The sequence below is a fragment of the Oryctolagus cuniculus genome, chromosome 6 (genome assembly GCF_964237555.1).
Source record: "Oryctolagus cuniculus chromosome 6, mOryCun1.1, whole genome shotgun sequence".
Lineage (NCBI taxonomy): Eukaryota > Metazoa > Chordata > Mammalia > Lagomorpha > Leporidae > Oryctolagus > Oryctolagus cuniculus.
The window spans coordinates 166,822,435-166,836,726 of record NC_091437.1 but is presented as its reverse complement, the minus strand read 5'-3'; the positions used below and the strand labels follow the sequence as shown (position 1 = coordinate 166,836,726).

General features: G+C 68.3%; 1 protein-coding gene across 3 annotated transcripts in view; it reads right to left on the bottom strand.

Moving 5' to 3' along the window:
- Positions 1-10,378: 10,378 nt before the first annotated feature.
- ADGRB1 (adhesion G protein-coupled receptor B1) overlaps positions 10,379-14,292 on the bottom strand; it is a 66,302-nt gene continuing 62,388 nt past the window's right edge. For all 3 annotated transcript variants that reach the window (XM_070075883.1, XM_070075884.1, XM_070075885.1), the window contains 4 exons: positions 12,037-12,719; positions 11,763-11,798; positions 11,337-11,444; positions 10,379-11,047 (listed from right to left, as the gene is read on the bottom strand). In XM_070075883.1, coding sequence (XP_069931984.1) covers positions 10,862-11,047; positions 11,337-11,444; positions 11,763-11,798; positions 12,037-12,719 — 1,013 coding nt within the window. In that variant the 3' untranslated portion in view covers positions 10,379-10,861. The remainder of the gene's footprint in view (positions 11,048-11,336; positions 11,445-11,762; positions 11,799-12,036; positions 12,720-14,292) is intronic.

The following is a 14,292-nucleotide window of genomic DNA, read 5'->3' as shown; positions in this document are numbered from 1 at the left end:
GTGCAGAAGACTCCAGGGGCACACACTCCCAGAGCGGCCTGGGGCGCAGGGGCGACGCACACACACGCGGGGAGGAGGGGGTGCGGCCGTGGGAGCAGACGGCGCCCGAGTGTTCGCCTGCGCCCTGTGCACCCCGTGCGCCCTGTGTGCCTGCGCGCGCCCCGGCCTGGACAGACAGCACCCGGGGAGCGGACTGTGGCTTCCCGGGACCAAGAGCGTCCATCCTCGCGCTCCTGGAGAGGCTGGCTGATGCCCGGAGCCTGGGGTGCCGGTGGGGGGCGGGGGCGTGGCCACGAGAGCACGGGGGGGGGGGGGGGAGGGGAGCGGGGGGGCGAGGTGAGCGTTGCAGAGGCCGCTGGGGGCTGACCACAGACCCGAGCCCCGCGCAGCACGGGGCTCCACCAGCTGCTCTCTCCGCCTCCTGGCTCACCCCGTGGTCATTCCTGCACACTGGCCTCACCATGGAAGCTCCCTCCAGACACCAGCCTGCCAGGCTGTGCCGTCCTGAGCTGTAACCCCTGAAGCGTGAGCTGAAATGACCCCTTTCCTCCCCAGTAGCTGCTCTCGGGCATCCTGGGGGGAGTGCACCTGCTTCCCACGAACCCTGCCCCGGGCGTTCCTGGCAGCTTCTGTCACGGTCACGGTCACCCACAACGCCCAGCACAGGAGACCCCACACGGCAAGGACAAGGACATGGCGGGGGGCTGCTCCCAGCGGTGGACGCCGTGCCCTGTCCCTGGGTGCTGGGCTCTGCTCCCGGCTCCAGCTCCAGTGGTGACGGCTCAGGGAGTTGGGTCGCGTGGAGGATCTGGGTTGGCTCCTGCCCTGTCGCAGCCATTGTGGCGTTTGGGGAGTGACCTGGGGCATGGGAGCACTGTCCCCCCCCCCCCCCCCAGCCGCCCTGCTCTGCTTGTCCCAGGGCTGGGACGCGCTGCTGGGATGTTGGGGACAGGAGGCCACACCCGCATGGGAACAGAGGAAGAGGAGTGGTTGCCGGGGTGAAGGCAGGGTGAGTGCAGGGGCCACCTGAGAGCGTGGGGGACCCAGGTCCCCGAGTGCCCAGTGACCACATGGCCACTCCTCCATCTCGCTCTGAGTGACCGGCACCTCGGTGAGGTGAAACGGAACCCGCGCGCACCCCAGCGTGAGTCACCGTGCAGAGAATTTCGTGATACACAACTTCGGGGAGCTGTGGCATACTTCTGGCTGCATGTTTTTAATTAAAATAAGCCGTTTCAAGATAAGAAAAGACAGATCAGAGACGCAGATAGAAACAGATGGATCTTTAAAAAATTCTCAGTGGAAAGATTTGCAAAGCCGGTCGAAGGATACAATGCGGCGCGAAGGCATATGTCCTGGTTTCACCGCACCGCCGTTACATAAGCCGTTGGCAGCAGGGGGCTGGGGAGGGGGCACCAAGCTTCCCGTGTGAGCCTTGCGACTTCCTGTCTGCCTAAAATCAGTACAGGATACAAGGGACACCCACAGAAGCACTCCTGGCTGTGCTTCTAGGGTGGGGGCAGATAGACAAGGGCCCGTGTCGCCGGGCCCTTGGTGGTGCAGACCACACGGGGACCCGGGGCTGGAGGCGGGGACGGAGGCCGAGGGCGGAGGTGCCCGGGGCCGCTGGTCAGCCAATGAGCTTCTAGCGGAGCTGCAGGCAGCCCAGGGGTCAGTGTGGTCTCCGGATCAACACTGGTCGAAGTGGATTAGAAGCAAATGCTTGGGAAATCAGCACCCGCAGAAGCCCAGAGAGGGCCTTTTCTGGTGTGGCCGAAGCTGGCCCAGTGCAGAGCCCCGGACAAGACGGAGAACTTCGCTCGCCCGGACGCCTCGGGTGCGCGCCTGCCCGGGAGGGGCGTCCGCCTGGAGGATTTGCTTCGGGGCCAACGGCGACGGCAGAAGCCCGAGTCGCTTTTCCACGGCAGGCGTTCTCCACACACTTTAAGATTTTATTTATTTATTTGAGAGGTGGAGTTTCAGACAGAGAGAGGAGAGAGAGAGAGAAGAGAGAGAGGAGAGACAGAGAGAGAGGGTCTTCCATCCACTGGTTCACTCCCCAGATGGCCACAACGGCCGGAGCTGCGCCGATCCGAAGCCAGGAGCCAGGAGCTTCTTCCGGGTCTCCCAAGCAGGGGCCCAAGGACGTGGGCCACCTTCCACTGCTGTCCCGGGCCATAGAGAGAGCTGGATCAAAGAGGTGCAGCCGGGACTCGAACTAGTGCCACAGCACCGGCCCCTCCACAGTCTTTTTGATGACCCCGTGCTGTGCGTGGCTTTCAAAAGTCCTGCACCAAAAGTGAGCCCATCATTTAATTCCGTTTTCCACAAGCTTTTCTGAGGTTGCCTGGTACTATCTAATCCGTGTCTGACCAGGTGGATTTCAGTTCACGAGAAAACACCAGGAAGCGTGCGGTCCTCGAACCTGGGGAGCCGGGACTGCCGGGGCTCCCAGCAGGAGAGCAATCCAGGGCCTGAGCAGGAGGCTCCCCACGTCCCGTGCAGTCAGGGCTGACGGTCAGGCAGGTGCACCATCACGGAGTGTACGAGAGAAGGGGGACCCCACCCCCACACAGAGCACCCTGCGTCCACAAGTGCGTGTCGGGGGCGGGGGTCCCCAGTGCACCAAGAAGTCCTACCCCGGACACGGCTGGGTCTGCTGGGCTCAGCGCTGCTCGTCCTAGTGCAGGCCCCAGGGAGGTGCTCTGTCCCCAGGCCTGCCCCCCCAGAAGCCAGGCCCAAGCCACAGGCCGCTGCCCACCTGCTCCTAATCGGGGCTCCCACAGCCCCCTCCTCGGGTTTGCTGATGTCCGTGAGCAGCTCCTAGAATTCAGGGCAAACTTGAGTTTAAGGGACACTGGGGGAGCATCTCGGTTCTTCCCACCTCCCTGTGGTCAGCCACGTGGACTGTGCTGTAGTCAGCCGTGTGCACTGTGCTGTGGTCAGTCGTGTGGACTGTGCTGTGGTCAGCCATGTGGACTCTGCTGTGGTCGGCCATGTGGACTGTGCTGTGGTTGGCCATGTGGACTGTGCTGTGGTCGGCCGTGTGGACTGTGCTGTGGTCGGCCATGTGGACTCTGCTGTGGTTGGCCATGTGGACGGTGCTGTGGTCAGCCATGTGGACTGTGCTGTGGTCGGCCATGTGGACTGTGCTGTGGTCGGCCATGTGGACTGTGCTGTGGTCAGCCGTGTGGACTGTGCTGTGGTCAGCCATGTGAACTGTGCTGTGGTCGGCCATGTGGACTGTGCTGTGGTCAGCTGTGTGAACTGTGCTGTGGTCAGCCGTGTGGACTGTGCTGTGGTCAGCCATGTGGACTGTGCTGTGGTCAGCCGTGTGGATGCTCTCCCAGCTCTGTCCTTTGGGCTGTTATGGAGCCCCCTTGCCAAGTCTGACAGGCTGCCTCACTGGCCATAGCATTTATTCCCTGTCCACCTGGGGCTGTAACCCTGCCCTGGGCTGTAGGGGCCATCTCGTGAGCAGGCAGGCACACTGGGAGACACTGGGAGACACTGGGAGACACTGGCCATCTCGTGAGCAGGCGGACACACTGGGACACACTGGGAGACACTGGGAGACACTGGGAGACACTGGCCATCTCGTGAGCAGGTGGACACACTGGGAGACACTGGGAGACACTGGCCATCTCATGAGCAGGCGGACACACTGGGACACACTGGGAGACACTGGGAGACACTGGGAGACACTGGCCATCTCGTGAGCAGGGGACACACACTCATTCCTCCCGAGCTCCCAGTTTTAGGCGCTGTGCGTGCCAGGGAACAGAGGGCCAAATTTCACGGCATCACAAAAGTGTGGGCGAGTTCACAATGAAACCTGCGGCCTCTGTTTGATGAGCATCTAAGTGGCTGTGTGACTGTGCACTCAATGATTACAAGTGCACATGGAGGGGCCGCGCTGTGGTGCAGTGGGCTAAGCCTCCACCTGCGGCGCCGGCACCCCATATGGGTGCCGGTTCTAGTCCTGGCTGTTCCTCTTCCAATCCAGCTCTCTGCTGTGGCCTGGGAAAGCAGTGGAGGGTGGCCCAGGTCCTTGGGCCCCTGCACCCGTGTGGGAGGCCTGGAGGAAGCTCCTGGCTTTGTTCTGGCCCAGCACCAGCCGTTGCAGCCATTTTGGGGGGGGGGAACCAGCGGATGGAGGACCTCTCTCTCTCTCTCTTTGTACTCTACCTCTCCAATAAATTTAAAAAAAATTTAAAAATGCATGTGGAGTATTAAGGAAAATTGGTCACACACCATGCAGTAAAGCCCTTCTCAGATGATATTCTATAACAGCATTAATTAAATGAGAAACCACCATGATTTTTTAAAAATGCTATGGCTTGGAACTTCTGAAATTAACATTGATCCAAGGAAATAATCGTAATGGAAGTTTACATTACAACGGGGATAAAGCAAGCGCCTGCAGGTGCAGCTGTGGCAGCCCTTTGAGGGAGACTCGTAGCCTCAATGCTTCTCCCGGACAGCGAGGAAGCGTCCAGCAGGAGACGCTGGTCATTGCCACGGGCAGAGACGGAAAGGAAGAAGGGAGGGGCACCACAGAGCCGGTGCTGACGCGGCGGGGGCAGAGCGCGACGGGCCACGAGGCAGCCGATGCTGAGGCTGTGACCAAATCTGTGACTTGAACAAGAAGACGAGGGAGAAAGCACAGCTCCAGTGTGAGGGGTGACGAAGCGGGGGCCTGGGCGCAGACGCCTGGGGGTCTAGGCGCAGACGCCAGGGGACCCGGCGCAGACACCAGGGGGCCTGGGCGCAGACACCAGGGGCCTGGGCGCAGACACTCAGGGACTCGGGCACAGACACTGGGGGACCTGGCACAGACACCAGGGGCCTGGGCGCAGATGCCAGGGGCCTGGCACAAACACCCAGGGGACCCGGCGCAGACACCAGGGGGCCTGGTGCAGACACTCAGGGACTCGGGCACAGACACCGGGGGCCTGGCACAGACACCAGGGGACCTGGGCGCAGACGCCTGGGGGCCTGGCACAGACACCTGGGGACCCAATGCAGACACCAGGGGACCTGGCACAGACACCAGGGGGCCTGGGCGCAGACGCCTGGGGGTCTGGGCGCAGACGCCTGGGGTTCTAGGCGCAGACACCAGGGGACCCGATGCAGACACCAGGGGACCCGGCGCAGACACCAGGGGGCCTGGTGCAGACACTCAGGGACTCGGGCACAGACACCGGGGGCCTGGCACAGACACCCAGGGGCCTGGGTGCAGATGCCAGGGGACCCGGCACAGACACCCAGGGCATTTCTGTGTGTAGAGCGAGAGCAGCAGGGTGGTCCCACCACCCCACCCCCCAAGAGCCGTGTCGCGAGCCCTGGTGCTAGCGCAGGAGTGGCTCTGTGACGGCAGAGAGAGGAGTCGGTGGAGGCCCAGGCTCAGCCGGGCAGTGAGGAGAGGCAGCCCGAGGGCCCTGCAGCAGGCTCGGCCCTGGGTGCCGGGGTGGGGCTGCAGGGGCTGGGGGGGGGGGCGCCTCCGTGTTCACAGACTGACCGCGGCCCAGGTCCAGACCACGACCAAGTCGGCGTGCAGTCCTACTTCTCGCTTTGCTGCTCTGTGTCTGCCTGGTACTCCGCAGCTGCCAACACCTCCCGCCGGGGTGGCCAGCACGGTGCTCACGGCACAGCCGCCGGGGCCGGTGCCTGGGTTCAGTCTGGCGCTGGCTCAGGTCTCGACTTGGGGCGGGTCACCTCCCGCTCGCTGCTTCCACTGCCCCCCCCTGCAGCAGGCGGCGCTGGGGTGAGGGGCGCCGGCCACTCTGCCCCGTGGGCCCCGTCACCGGTGTGGAGAAAGCACATGGGTCATCTGGTTCTCCCCCAGTCGCCTCCCCGGGGACCCACAAGGCGGGTGCTCTTCAGGGACCGAGCCCACGGGCGGCCCACATGCCTGTGCCCCTGACCTGGACCCACCCTCCCGACCGTGCCCAGCACCTGCGGCAGGGGGAAGTGGCCTGTGCCCCCTGTCAGAGGCTGACCGGCCCGAGTGCACCCCGCGTCCTGTCCCAAGGGACCAGGCCTGACACAGGTTCACGGTGACTTTGGAGCCACTCGGGTGGGGCGGGGACGAGGTGGGGCAGGTGCAGGAGGCACCGGAGGTGGGCAAACTCCTGGCCCTGCACTGAGACTGCTTGGGGTGGGCGGTGGCCAGGGGCTGGGGCATCTGGCTGGGCAGGCAGCATCCAGGCCGGGCTGGAGGGCACCCCCTGGGGTGGTCTGCTGATGACCCCGAGGTCACCATGAGGGACCACCTCAGCCTTTGGCTCAGGGCCATTCCCTGCGGTCAGCGCCTCCACGCCGGCTCAGCCCAGGCCCTGCCTCCGGCAGTGCCCGACCTGGCACCTGGGCAGGCCAGGCGCTGCTCTCTGGAAGAGAGGGTGGAGGCCGCCGATGCGGGGGTGGGGCTGGAGTCCGGGAGGGCCCGAGGAGCCGAGAGGAGATGGCGCTGGGCACCCACCCCCGGTGCCCACCCTGATCCCCCTGGGGCCTGGGCAGCTGTTTCCCAGCCCTGGTCTCCCGCGCCTCTGGGAACCCGGAACTCCTGCACCTCCCCCAACCCCCGCCTGCCTCGCCTCCTGGGCGGGGTCCATATGGTGTTCCGAAAGCCATACTGAACCAGCAACACCTCCCCCGCCTTCCGGGACAGCTGCCGCCCTGCCCCGCCTGAGGGCCCTGTGGAGCCCAGAGATCCCCTGGGATTCTGCGATTCACCCCAGGACTGCGGTGGTGGACACGGGGCCCAGGCCCAGGCTGCCACGGCTGGGTGGGCTCTGGTGCGCCCAGGCCTGCCCTGTGGGGGGCCGGCCAGGTGCGGGAGCTGAGTGTGTGGCGAGGGCCTCGGTTTCCGGCTCTGCAGGGCTGTGTTTCTGCCGCCGGCCAGCACAGCCACAAGCTGTCGGGGTCACTGCTCCCTGCCGGGTATTTTTAGGGCCCTGCGGAGCACTTGGGAGCCTGTGGCTTCATGGCACCTCGAGGGCTGTCTGCTCCCCCACGCTGCAGAGGAAGCGAGCCAGCCTGGCCTCCTGCCCTCAGGGCGTGGCTGGACCTCGCGCCCTGGGCACCCTGTGGCAGATCTCACTTCCCTGGGGTCATTCCCAGCAGGGGGCACTGACACCCCTGTGGGCAGAGGTGCAGGGGATGCCGCTCGCAGCCCCCAGCGGGTGGGAGGAGAGGGGAGCTGCCTGCTGACCTGCCCCTCCCCCCACGTCCAGTGCCCAGCCCCTGGGAGGGCCAAGAAGCCGGCCCGGGCAGCTGGGGCCTGCGACACTCCACCTGTCGGGTGAGGCCACCAGGTCATGCCGACCCGCTCACCTCCCAGGGCGGGGGCTGCCTGAGCGAGACGCCAGCCACCCTGTGGTCACCGGGCACTCGGAAGCTGCAGGGGGCTGGCCCAGGGCTGGGCTGGCCCGGGGCAGGGCTGGCCAGGGCGGGTTCTGGAGCAAGTCTGCGGGGAGCAGGACCTGGGGGTGCGTGGGCCCGGCCTGGCCCCTGAAGCAGCCGGGGGTGCAGGTGGGGCCGTGGGTGGCCCCACGGAACGATCCTGAGTGCCGGTGGCGGTGGAGGGTGGTCAGTGGGGGTGGAGGGTGGTCAGTGGGGGCTGAGGGAGAGAAGCACAGGCCAGGACTGCTCGGGAGTGGGGGAGCAGGGACCCCTCATCTGACCCAGGACTCCAGGAAGGACTTCTGGGAGGGGCCGTGGGGGCACCGCGGGGCTGGCCTCCAGCCTGCCTGGGCCAGGCCCCGCGGCGCTGCCAGTGGGAGAAGAGGCTTCCGGCAGACGGCGCCAGGCGAGGAAGCGCTTCCCTGCGGTGTGGGTGCTGCAGGCTCCGCGCCCGGGCAGCTGTGCGGGCGGCCCCACCCCCAGCGACTCACACACTCAGGGCCCTGCGCCTCCTTCCTCCTCCTGTCCTCCACGGGCAGCGTGGGTGGGAGATCCCGTCCAACCCCGCCAGCACCTCGACCCATGAAGACCGTGGCAGCCCCAGCCTTGGGCATTGAGAGCCCCGGACACTCTCGTCACCTCCCACTCCATCTCCATCACCAGCGTCTCCAGCATCAGTACCAACATTATCCCCACCCTCATCCCCTCACCATCACCACCGTCACCATCACCGTCACCACCACCAGCGCCAGCCCCAGCAGCTTTCCGGCTCTAGCCACAAAGTCCGCGGCCTTTGCAAGTTTCGCCAGTCACATGCCCACCACCATCCTGAGCCCCACCCTGGTCCCGGGCGGTGGGGATGCTGGTTGGGGGGTGGGGCTCAGCTCCAGGGTGACGCAGTGGTGGGCAGGGTGCCCTGCACAGCAGGAGCGCAGGGGCCCAGGAGGGTCTTTGCAGAGACCTGGCTGGCTCTGGGCGCTGCGGGAAAGGAGTGGAGGGGGTGGCAGGGCAGTGGGCAGGCGCCCAGTGCGGGGAGGATTAGAGCCAGGAGCGCCAGCTTCCCCTACACTTGGCCCTCACGGTCCGTGGGTGCTGGCTGCAGCACCGGGCCACCTCGAGCCCGGCGTTCCCGCTGTGGTGGGATCCTGATCCCCGCCTTGCCCAGGGTCAAGAGCACATCACCCAAGCTGGACAACTGCAGAGGGACACGGGCGGAGGTGCAGGGGGCGGCCTTGCCCTCGCCAGGGGCACCCGCAGCCCTCGGTCCCAAGCACCGCCCAGAACAGGCTGGGGGGACCTGAACGGGGAGCAGAGCTTTCGACGAGTCCAATGAGGTCCCCCTCGGCCAGCTTGCTGTGTGTGACCAGAGCGGTCACGCGGCCCTGACATGGGGCCCAGGGTGGGGTGTGGGCTGGGTCCCTCCTGGCACAGACACTGCCCTCCGGGAGAGGGGCTGGCGACAGGAGAAGCTGGCGCAGACTACAGTGTGGATTCTGATGACACTAGGCCCCGGGCCTGGCCACCCACTCAGCCCGGCCCCGGGCACTCACCCTGGCCCCAGTTACCTGCTCACCCTGGTCACTCACTCACCCCGGCCCTGGTCACTCACTCATCCCGGTCCTGGTCACTCACCCTGGCCCCGGGCACCCACTCACCCCAGCCCCGGTCACCTGCTAACCCCGGCCCCGGTCACCTGCTCACTCCGGCCCCGGTCACCCGCTCACCCCGGCCCTGGTCACCCGCTTACCCTGGCCCTGGTCACCCACTCACCCCAGCCATGGTCACTGGCTCACCCCAGCCCTGGTCACCTGCTCACCCCGGCCCCGGTCACCCGCTCACCCTGGCCCTGGTCACCCGCTCACCCCAGCCATGGTCACCTGCTCACCCCGGCCCTGGTCACCCGCTCACCCCAGCCCTGGTCACCCGCTCACCCTGGTCCCGGTCATCCGCTCACCCTGGCCCCAGTCACCCGCTCACCCCGGCCCTGGTCACCCGCTCACCCTGGCCCCGGTCACCCACTCACCCCGGCCTGGGCACTCACTCACCCCGGCCCCGGTCACCTGCTCACCCCAGCCCTCATCACACGCATGTGCAAGGGTGCACATCCAGCCGAGTGTGAGTCATGAGCCTGTGCCTGCCGCGGCTCTGACCAACAGCAGGGATTCAGGTCCGTCGCTTGGGGACCCTGTGCGGGGACACACTGCCCACCCCCACGGTCGTCCACTCAGCGCCCCTCCTCCCCTGCCACGGGCTGTCACTTAGGACCATCTGAGCACAAGGAGCCCACCCAGCGCCTTCCTGGCGCCACCTGCTGGCTGCACGGTGAGATGCGTGGGAACTGAACCAGAGAGGCCGGAGAGAGCAGGGCCCGGGCCAGGCTGCCACTTTCAGATCCACTGGACGCGGTCTTCACTGTGGGACGTGGGTGACAGGGCCACAGCAACCTCCTAACGGCCCCCGGAGCCCTCCGTGCTGGGGCTGGTGGTCTCTGTCCCTGCCTCCCCGGGGTTCAGTCCCAGGCGTCTGGGGGCTGAGGAGGGGTCTAGGACAGCCTGCTTGCTGCCACCAAGGCCCAGGCTTGTGTGCAGTGTTTCCTCCTGGTTGCGGCCAACACCCTCCCCACCGCACCCGCATTCCCTACCAGGCCTTCCCACCAGGCTCCCGTGGGGCTGGGGCGCCCCCTGCTGGAGACATGGAGCACAGCATTGCGCATCTCCAGGCTCCTTCAGACCCGCGGCGCTGGGGGTGGGGGGTGGCTGAGAACTGGGGGACAGGGGACGACCACGCTTGCTCCCCACTTGCTCCGTGGACAGACAGAACCCCTGTTCCTAGGGCGGGAAGCGGCCAGCCTGGCCCAGGAGCCCTGGGGTCCCCAGCGCCTCCCTCCCCCACGCCCCGCTGAGAACCACTGGGGCACGAGGCCCCCGGAAGTGCCCGCGCAGCCCCAGCCGGCCGGGAGGCCACACACACAGCACCGGGTTTTTGATTCTTTTTATTGAAGAAATGAAAAGGAGAGAAAAAATAGATTCCCCACGCGGCTTCTTCCCGGAGTGGGCCGAGTCCTGCCCGGTGCTCGGGCGCAGGGCTGTGCTCTCCGCCTGGGTCTGGGGGCCCAAGGTCCTGGAAGGGAGTGGGGGGCTGGCTGCTTTCCCAGGGGTGGAGTTTCTAAAAAACGGAGCCAGGCCAGCGGGCCGCAGGCTCGTCCTCGCGGGGGCGGCTCGGGCGGGCACCCCGGGCCGACCCGCTGTCCGCGGCCGCGCCCGCCGGGGCTGGGCGCGAGGGGCGGGCCCCGTGCCCGCCGTGCCGCCTCCTGTCCTGCGTCTGGCTCCGGTCCCAGCGCCGCCGGGAGCCCTGAGGCCGGGGCGCGGGCCTGGCCCGCGGCCCGCGAGCGTCGGCGCCCGTCCTGTCCGGTGCAGGAGCGGGCAGAGCAGCATCCGTCCGCCCGGCCCGCGCCGGCTCAGACCTCGGTCTGGAGGTCCGTGATGTCCTGCCCCACCAGCGGGATCGTGGCGCCCGCCTTCTCCCACTCCACGCCGCGCAGCTCCAGCGGCGACGGCTCCAGCTCCTTGGCCCAGGCCGGCGCCCCGTGCGCTTTCCGCAGGCTCTCCCAGGGCCGCTTGTTGGGCGTTTGCTGCTTCTCTGGCTGCTGGGGCCAGGGTCCGGGGGGCGGGGGAGGGGACACAGACGGGAATCAAAGGGGCAGGGGCGGGGCTCCTGCCCGGCCAGAGCCGCTGCCCCGCCCCCCGCGGGCCTGCGCGACCCGAGGGGACGCAGACGCGAAGCACAGGGGCCGGGATCCGGCGGGGCGGGGCGGGGGCACAGACGGGAATCGAAGCCCGCACCCGCGGGCCGGGCGACCCGAGGGGACCCACCGGGGAGGGGGCAGGAGGGAGGGGAGGGAGCTGGCCCCGGGCCCCCCGCGCGCCCCACACCTTGCTGTCCGCGCCCAGGGCCTCCCTCTCCTTCTCCGCGGTGTGCTGCAGCTTCCGGTTCAGGTCCTGGAACATGTCCTGGTGTCGCTTCCGCGTGTGCATGATTTTCTGTGGGGGCGGGGCGGGGCGGGGCCTGAGCGCGGGGGCGGGGCGCCGCGCGGCCCCCGCCCCGCCTGCCAGACCTCTGCCCCCGCTCCTGGGGCCGGCCGCGGGGGGGGGGGGGTGCGTGGGAAGAGCGCAGCACAGCTGGCTCGGGGTGCCTGGGGCGAAAGCGGGGGGCAGGGGCGCAGGGCCTGAGCCAGGAGGGGGCGCCGCGCCGCCTGGGACCCCAGTCCCCGCTCCTGGGGCCGGCTGCGGAGAAGGGGCGCGGCACAGCTGGGTCGCGGGGTGCCGGGGGCGGGGGAGGGGGCAGAGACTGGGACCCACCTCGAAGTCCAGCTCTGCATACCGTGACTTCCGCCGCTGTGGGGAGAAGGTTGGGGTGCGTTTGCGGGGCTCCCTGGCGGTCCCCTCGTGCCAGAGTGGGGGGACTAGCGACCCCTCCTCTCCAGCGTGGGCCCAGGGAGAAGGCTGGGCAGAAGCCTAGACCCATCAGGGCGCACCTGCCCCACGCCCCCTGGCCCCCCCGCCCCAGCGCATCCTGCGGGCCCGGGGTGGGGGGCTCAGGTTCAGCTCGGGCCCCGGCCGCAGGCGCCCTCACCTCCAGGGAGCTGACCGACAAGGTGGCCACGTTCTCGCTCTTGGCCGCAGGCCCCGCGCTGGGGCCCGCGTGCGCCCCAGACTCGCCCGGCTCCCCCAGGCTGGGGGGCGCCGGCTCCAGGGCCGGCGGCGGCGGCGGGGGCGGTGGGGGCGGCGGCGGCGGCTGCGCGGGGGGCGCCTCGGGCGGCCCGCCGGGGGGCTCGCGGGCCGGGGGGCTGCGCGCGGGGAAGCCGGCGTCGGGGGCCATGTTCAGGTGGATGAGCCGCGTCTGGGGCATCTGGTCGATGTTGATGCTGTACTTGGGCTCCTCCTTGGGCTTGGGCCGCAGCGTGGCCGTGGCCGTGGGCAGGATCACGTAGCTCGTGTCCAGAGCCTTCTCCTGGGCCCGGCTCAGCTCCGAGTCCAGCTTCTTGAAGATGTCCCCGTCGCCCGCCAGCGCGGACTTGGGCGCCTTGTCTTTCTTGAGGGTCAGCGAGTGGCTGGGGAAGTCGGGCAGGGGGCCGCCGGGGCAGCGCGCCGCGCCGTGCAGGTGCAGCTTGGACGTGTTGGCCGGCAGGCTGTTGAAGTTGGACGGCGGCCCCTTGGTGTGCGCCAGCTTCAGCTTCTCGTCCTCGGGCAGCGCCGGCCGCTTCAGCGTGCCCGTGATGGTGGCGGTGCGGCAGGCCGCGATGTCCTTCTTGAGCACTGCGGGGGGCGGGGTGGGTCAGGGCAGGGCGGGGCCCAGGGGCGGGGCCAGGGCAGGCAGGGCAGCGGCAGGGTCAGGGCGGGGCAGGTCGGACGGGCGGGGTCAGGGTGAGGTGGGGTGGGGCGCATGGGTGGGGTCATGGTGAAGTGGGGCAGGGCATGGTGGAGTGGGGTCAGGGCAGGGCAGGGCACGGTGGGAGGGGTCAGGGTGAGGTGGAGTCAGGGCATGGTGGGGAGGGGTCAGGGTGAGTCCAGGCTGGATGGGGTGGGGTCAGGGCGGGGCCAAGCTGGGCTGGGCGGGGCACAGGGCAGGGTCAGGCCAGGGCCAGGCCAGGTGGAGTGGGGTCAGGGCAGGGCATGCGGGGTGGGGTCAAGGCATGGCAGGTTGGGGCACAGGAGTTGGGGGGAGAGCCGCGGCCTGCAGGGGGACCCCGGGCGCTCACTGGGGCACCAGGCTCCCCCCAGAGGCAGCCCTGGCCGCGGCCCCACAGGCACAACCCGGCCCTCCCAGCACCCGTGGCCAGCTGCACATGACTGCAGGTCTCTCTCCTGACCCCCTCCCCCGGCTCTGCCCCCAGACCCCCTCCCATTTCACTCCTGCCTCCACGGGCTAGTGACACCCAAAGGCGGCCAGCACCCAGCTGCCCCCCCAGGCTGCTGGCGCCCCCACACCCCGGCCTGGGGAAGCCTGGGCTGACCGCTGCACCCCCGCCCCACAGAGCCACCTGCCGCTCCTCTCCTACCACATCCACAGCCCCCAGCATCCCCGGCCCCTCCTCCACCCTCGGGACGGCCCCGCCGCTGCAGCCTCCCCACAGGTCACAGCTGTGTCAGCACGCACTCGTCCCCAGGGGCCGGCTGCTGGCCCTCCCCCCAACCCCCCCCCCCCAGGCTGGTCCTAAGGTGCATGTCTCTCCCACGGGGGCTACACCTGCTCACACACACACACACTCTAGGAGGTGCCAGGGTCTGAAAGACAGGTGCACATCCGAACACAGCTGGGCCCCCCTGGGGTACCACCGGCAGGGGCTGGCACCGTCCACTGGGGCTGCCCCAGCCTCGCCGCAGGGGCCATCCCTAGGGAGAGTTCTCCTGGAGAACTGGCCTGACCCCGGAGCACGACCAGCTGACCCCTTGACGGCCGACAGCCAGTGGACAGGGCAGCAGGGACAGACCCTGGGGGTGGGGGCAGCACCCCCCTCTTCTGGGCACTTGAGTCCCTTCTCCCACTTGCTTCCAGGAAGCTCAGAGCTAGCCCCAGGCTGGACGGCAGGGGTCCTTCCCGGAGGTCTGCAGGCCTTGTCCCCAAGCTCAGACTCATGGTGACGAGGACGACACAAGCACAACACAGGACATGGGCCTGGGGGGCATGCGGCGGGGGTGGGCGGAACAGGCAGCCCCCAGTCCCACGCAGAGCGGGCCCAGGCTCGCAGCCCCTCGAGGTGGGTGAAGGCTGAGGCCCCGAGGCAGGAGCGGCCCCCACCCCGCGCGGGGACACAGGTGTGGGACTGGGCTAATGAGGCGGGTGTGGGATGACGACACACAGTGCACACGGCACCCGGGAAAGAGAAAG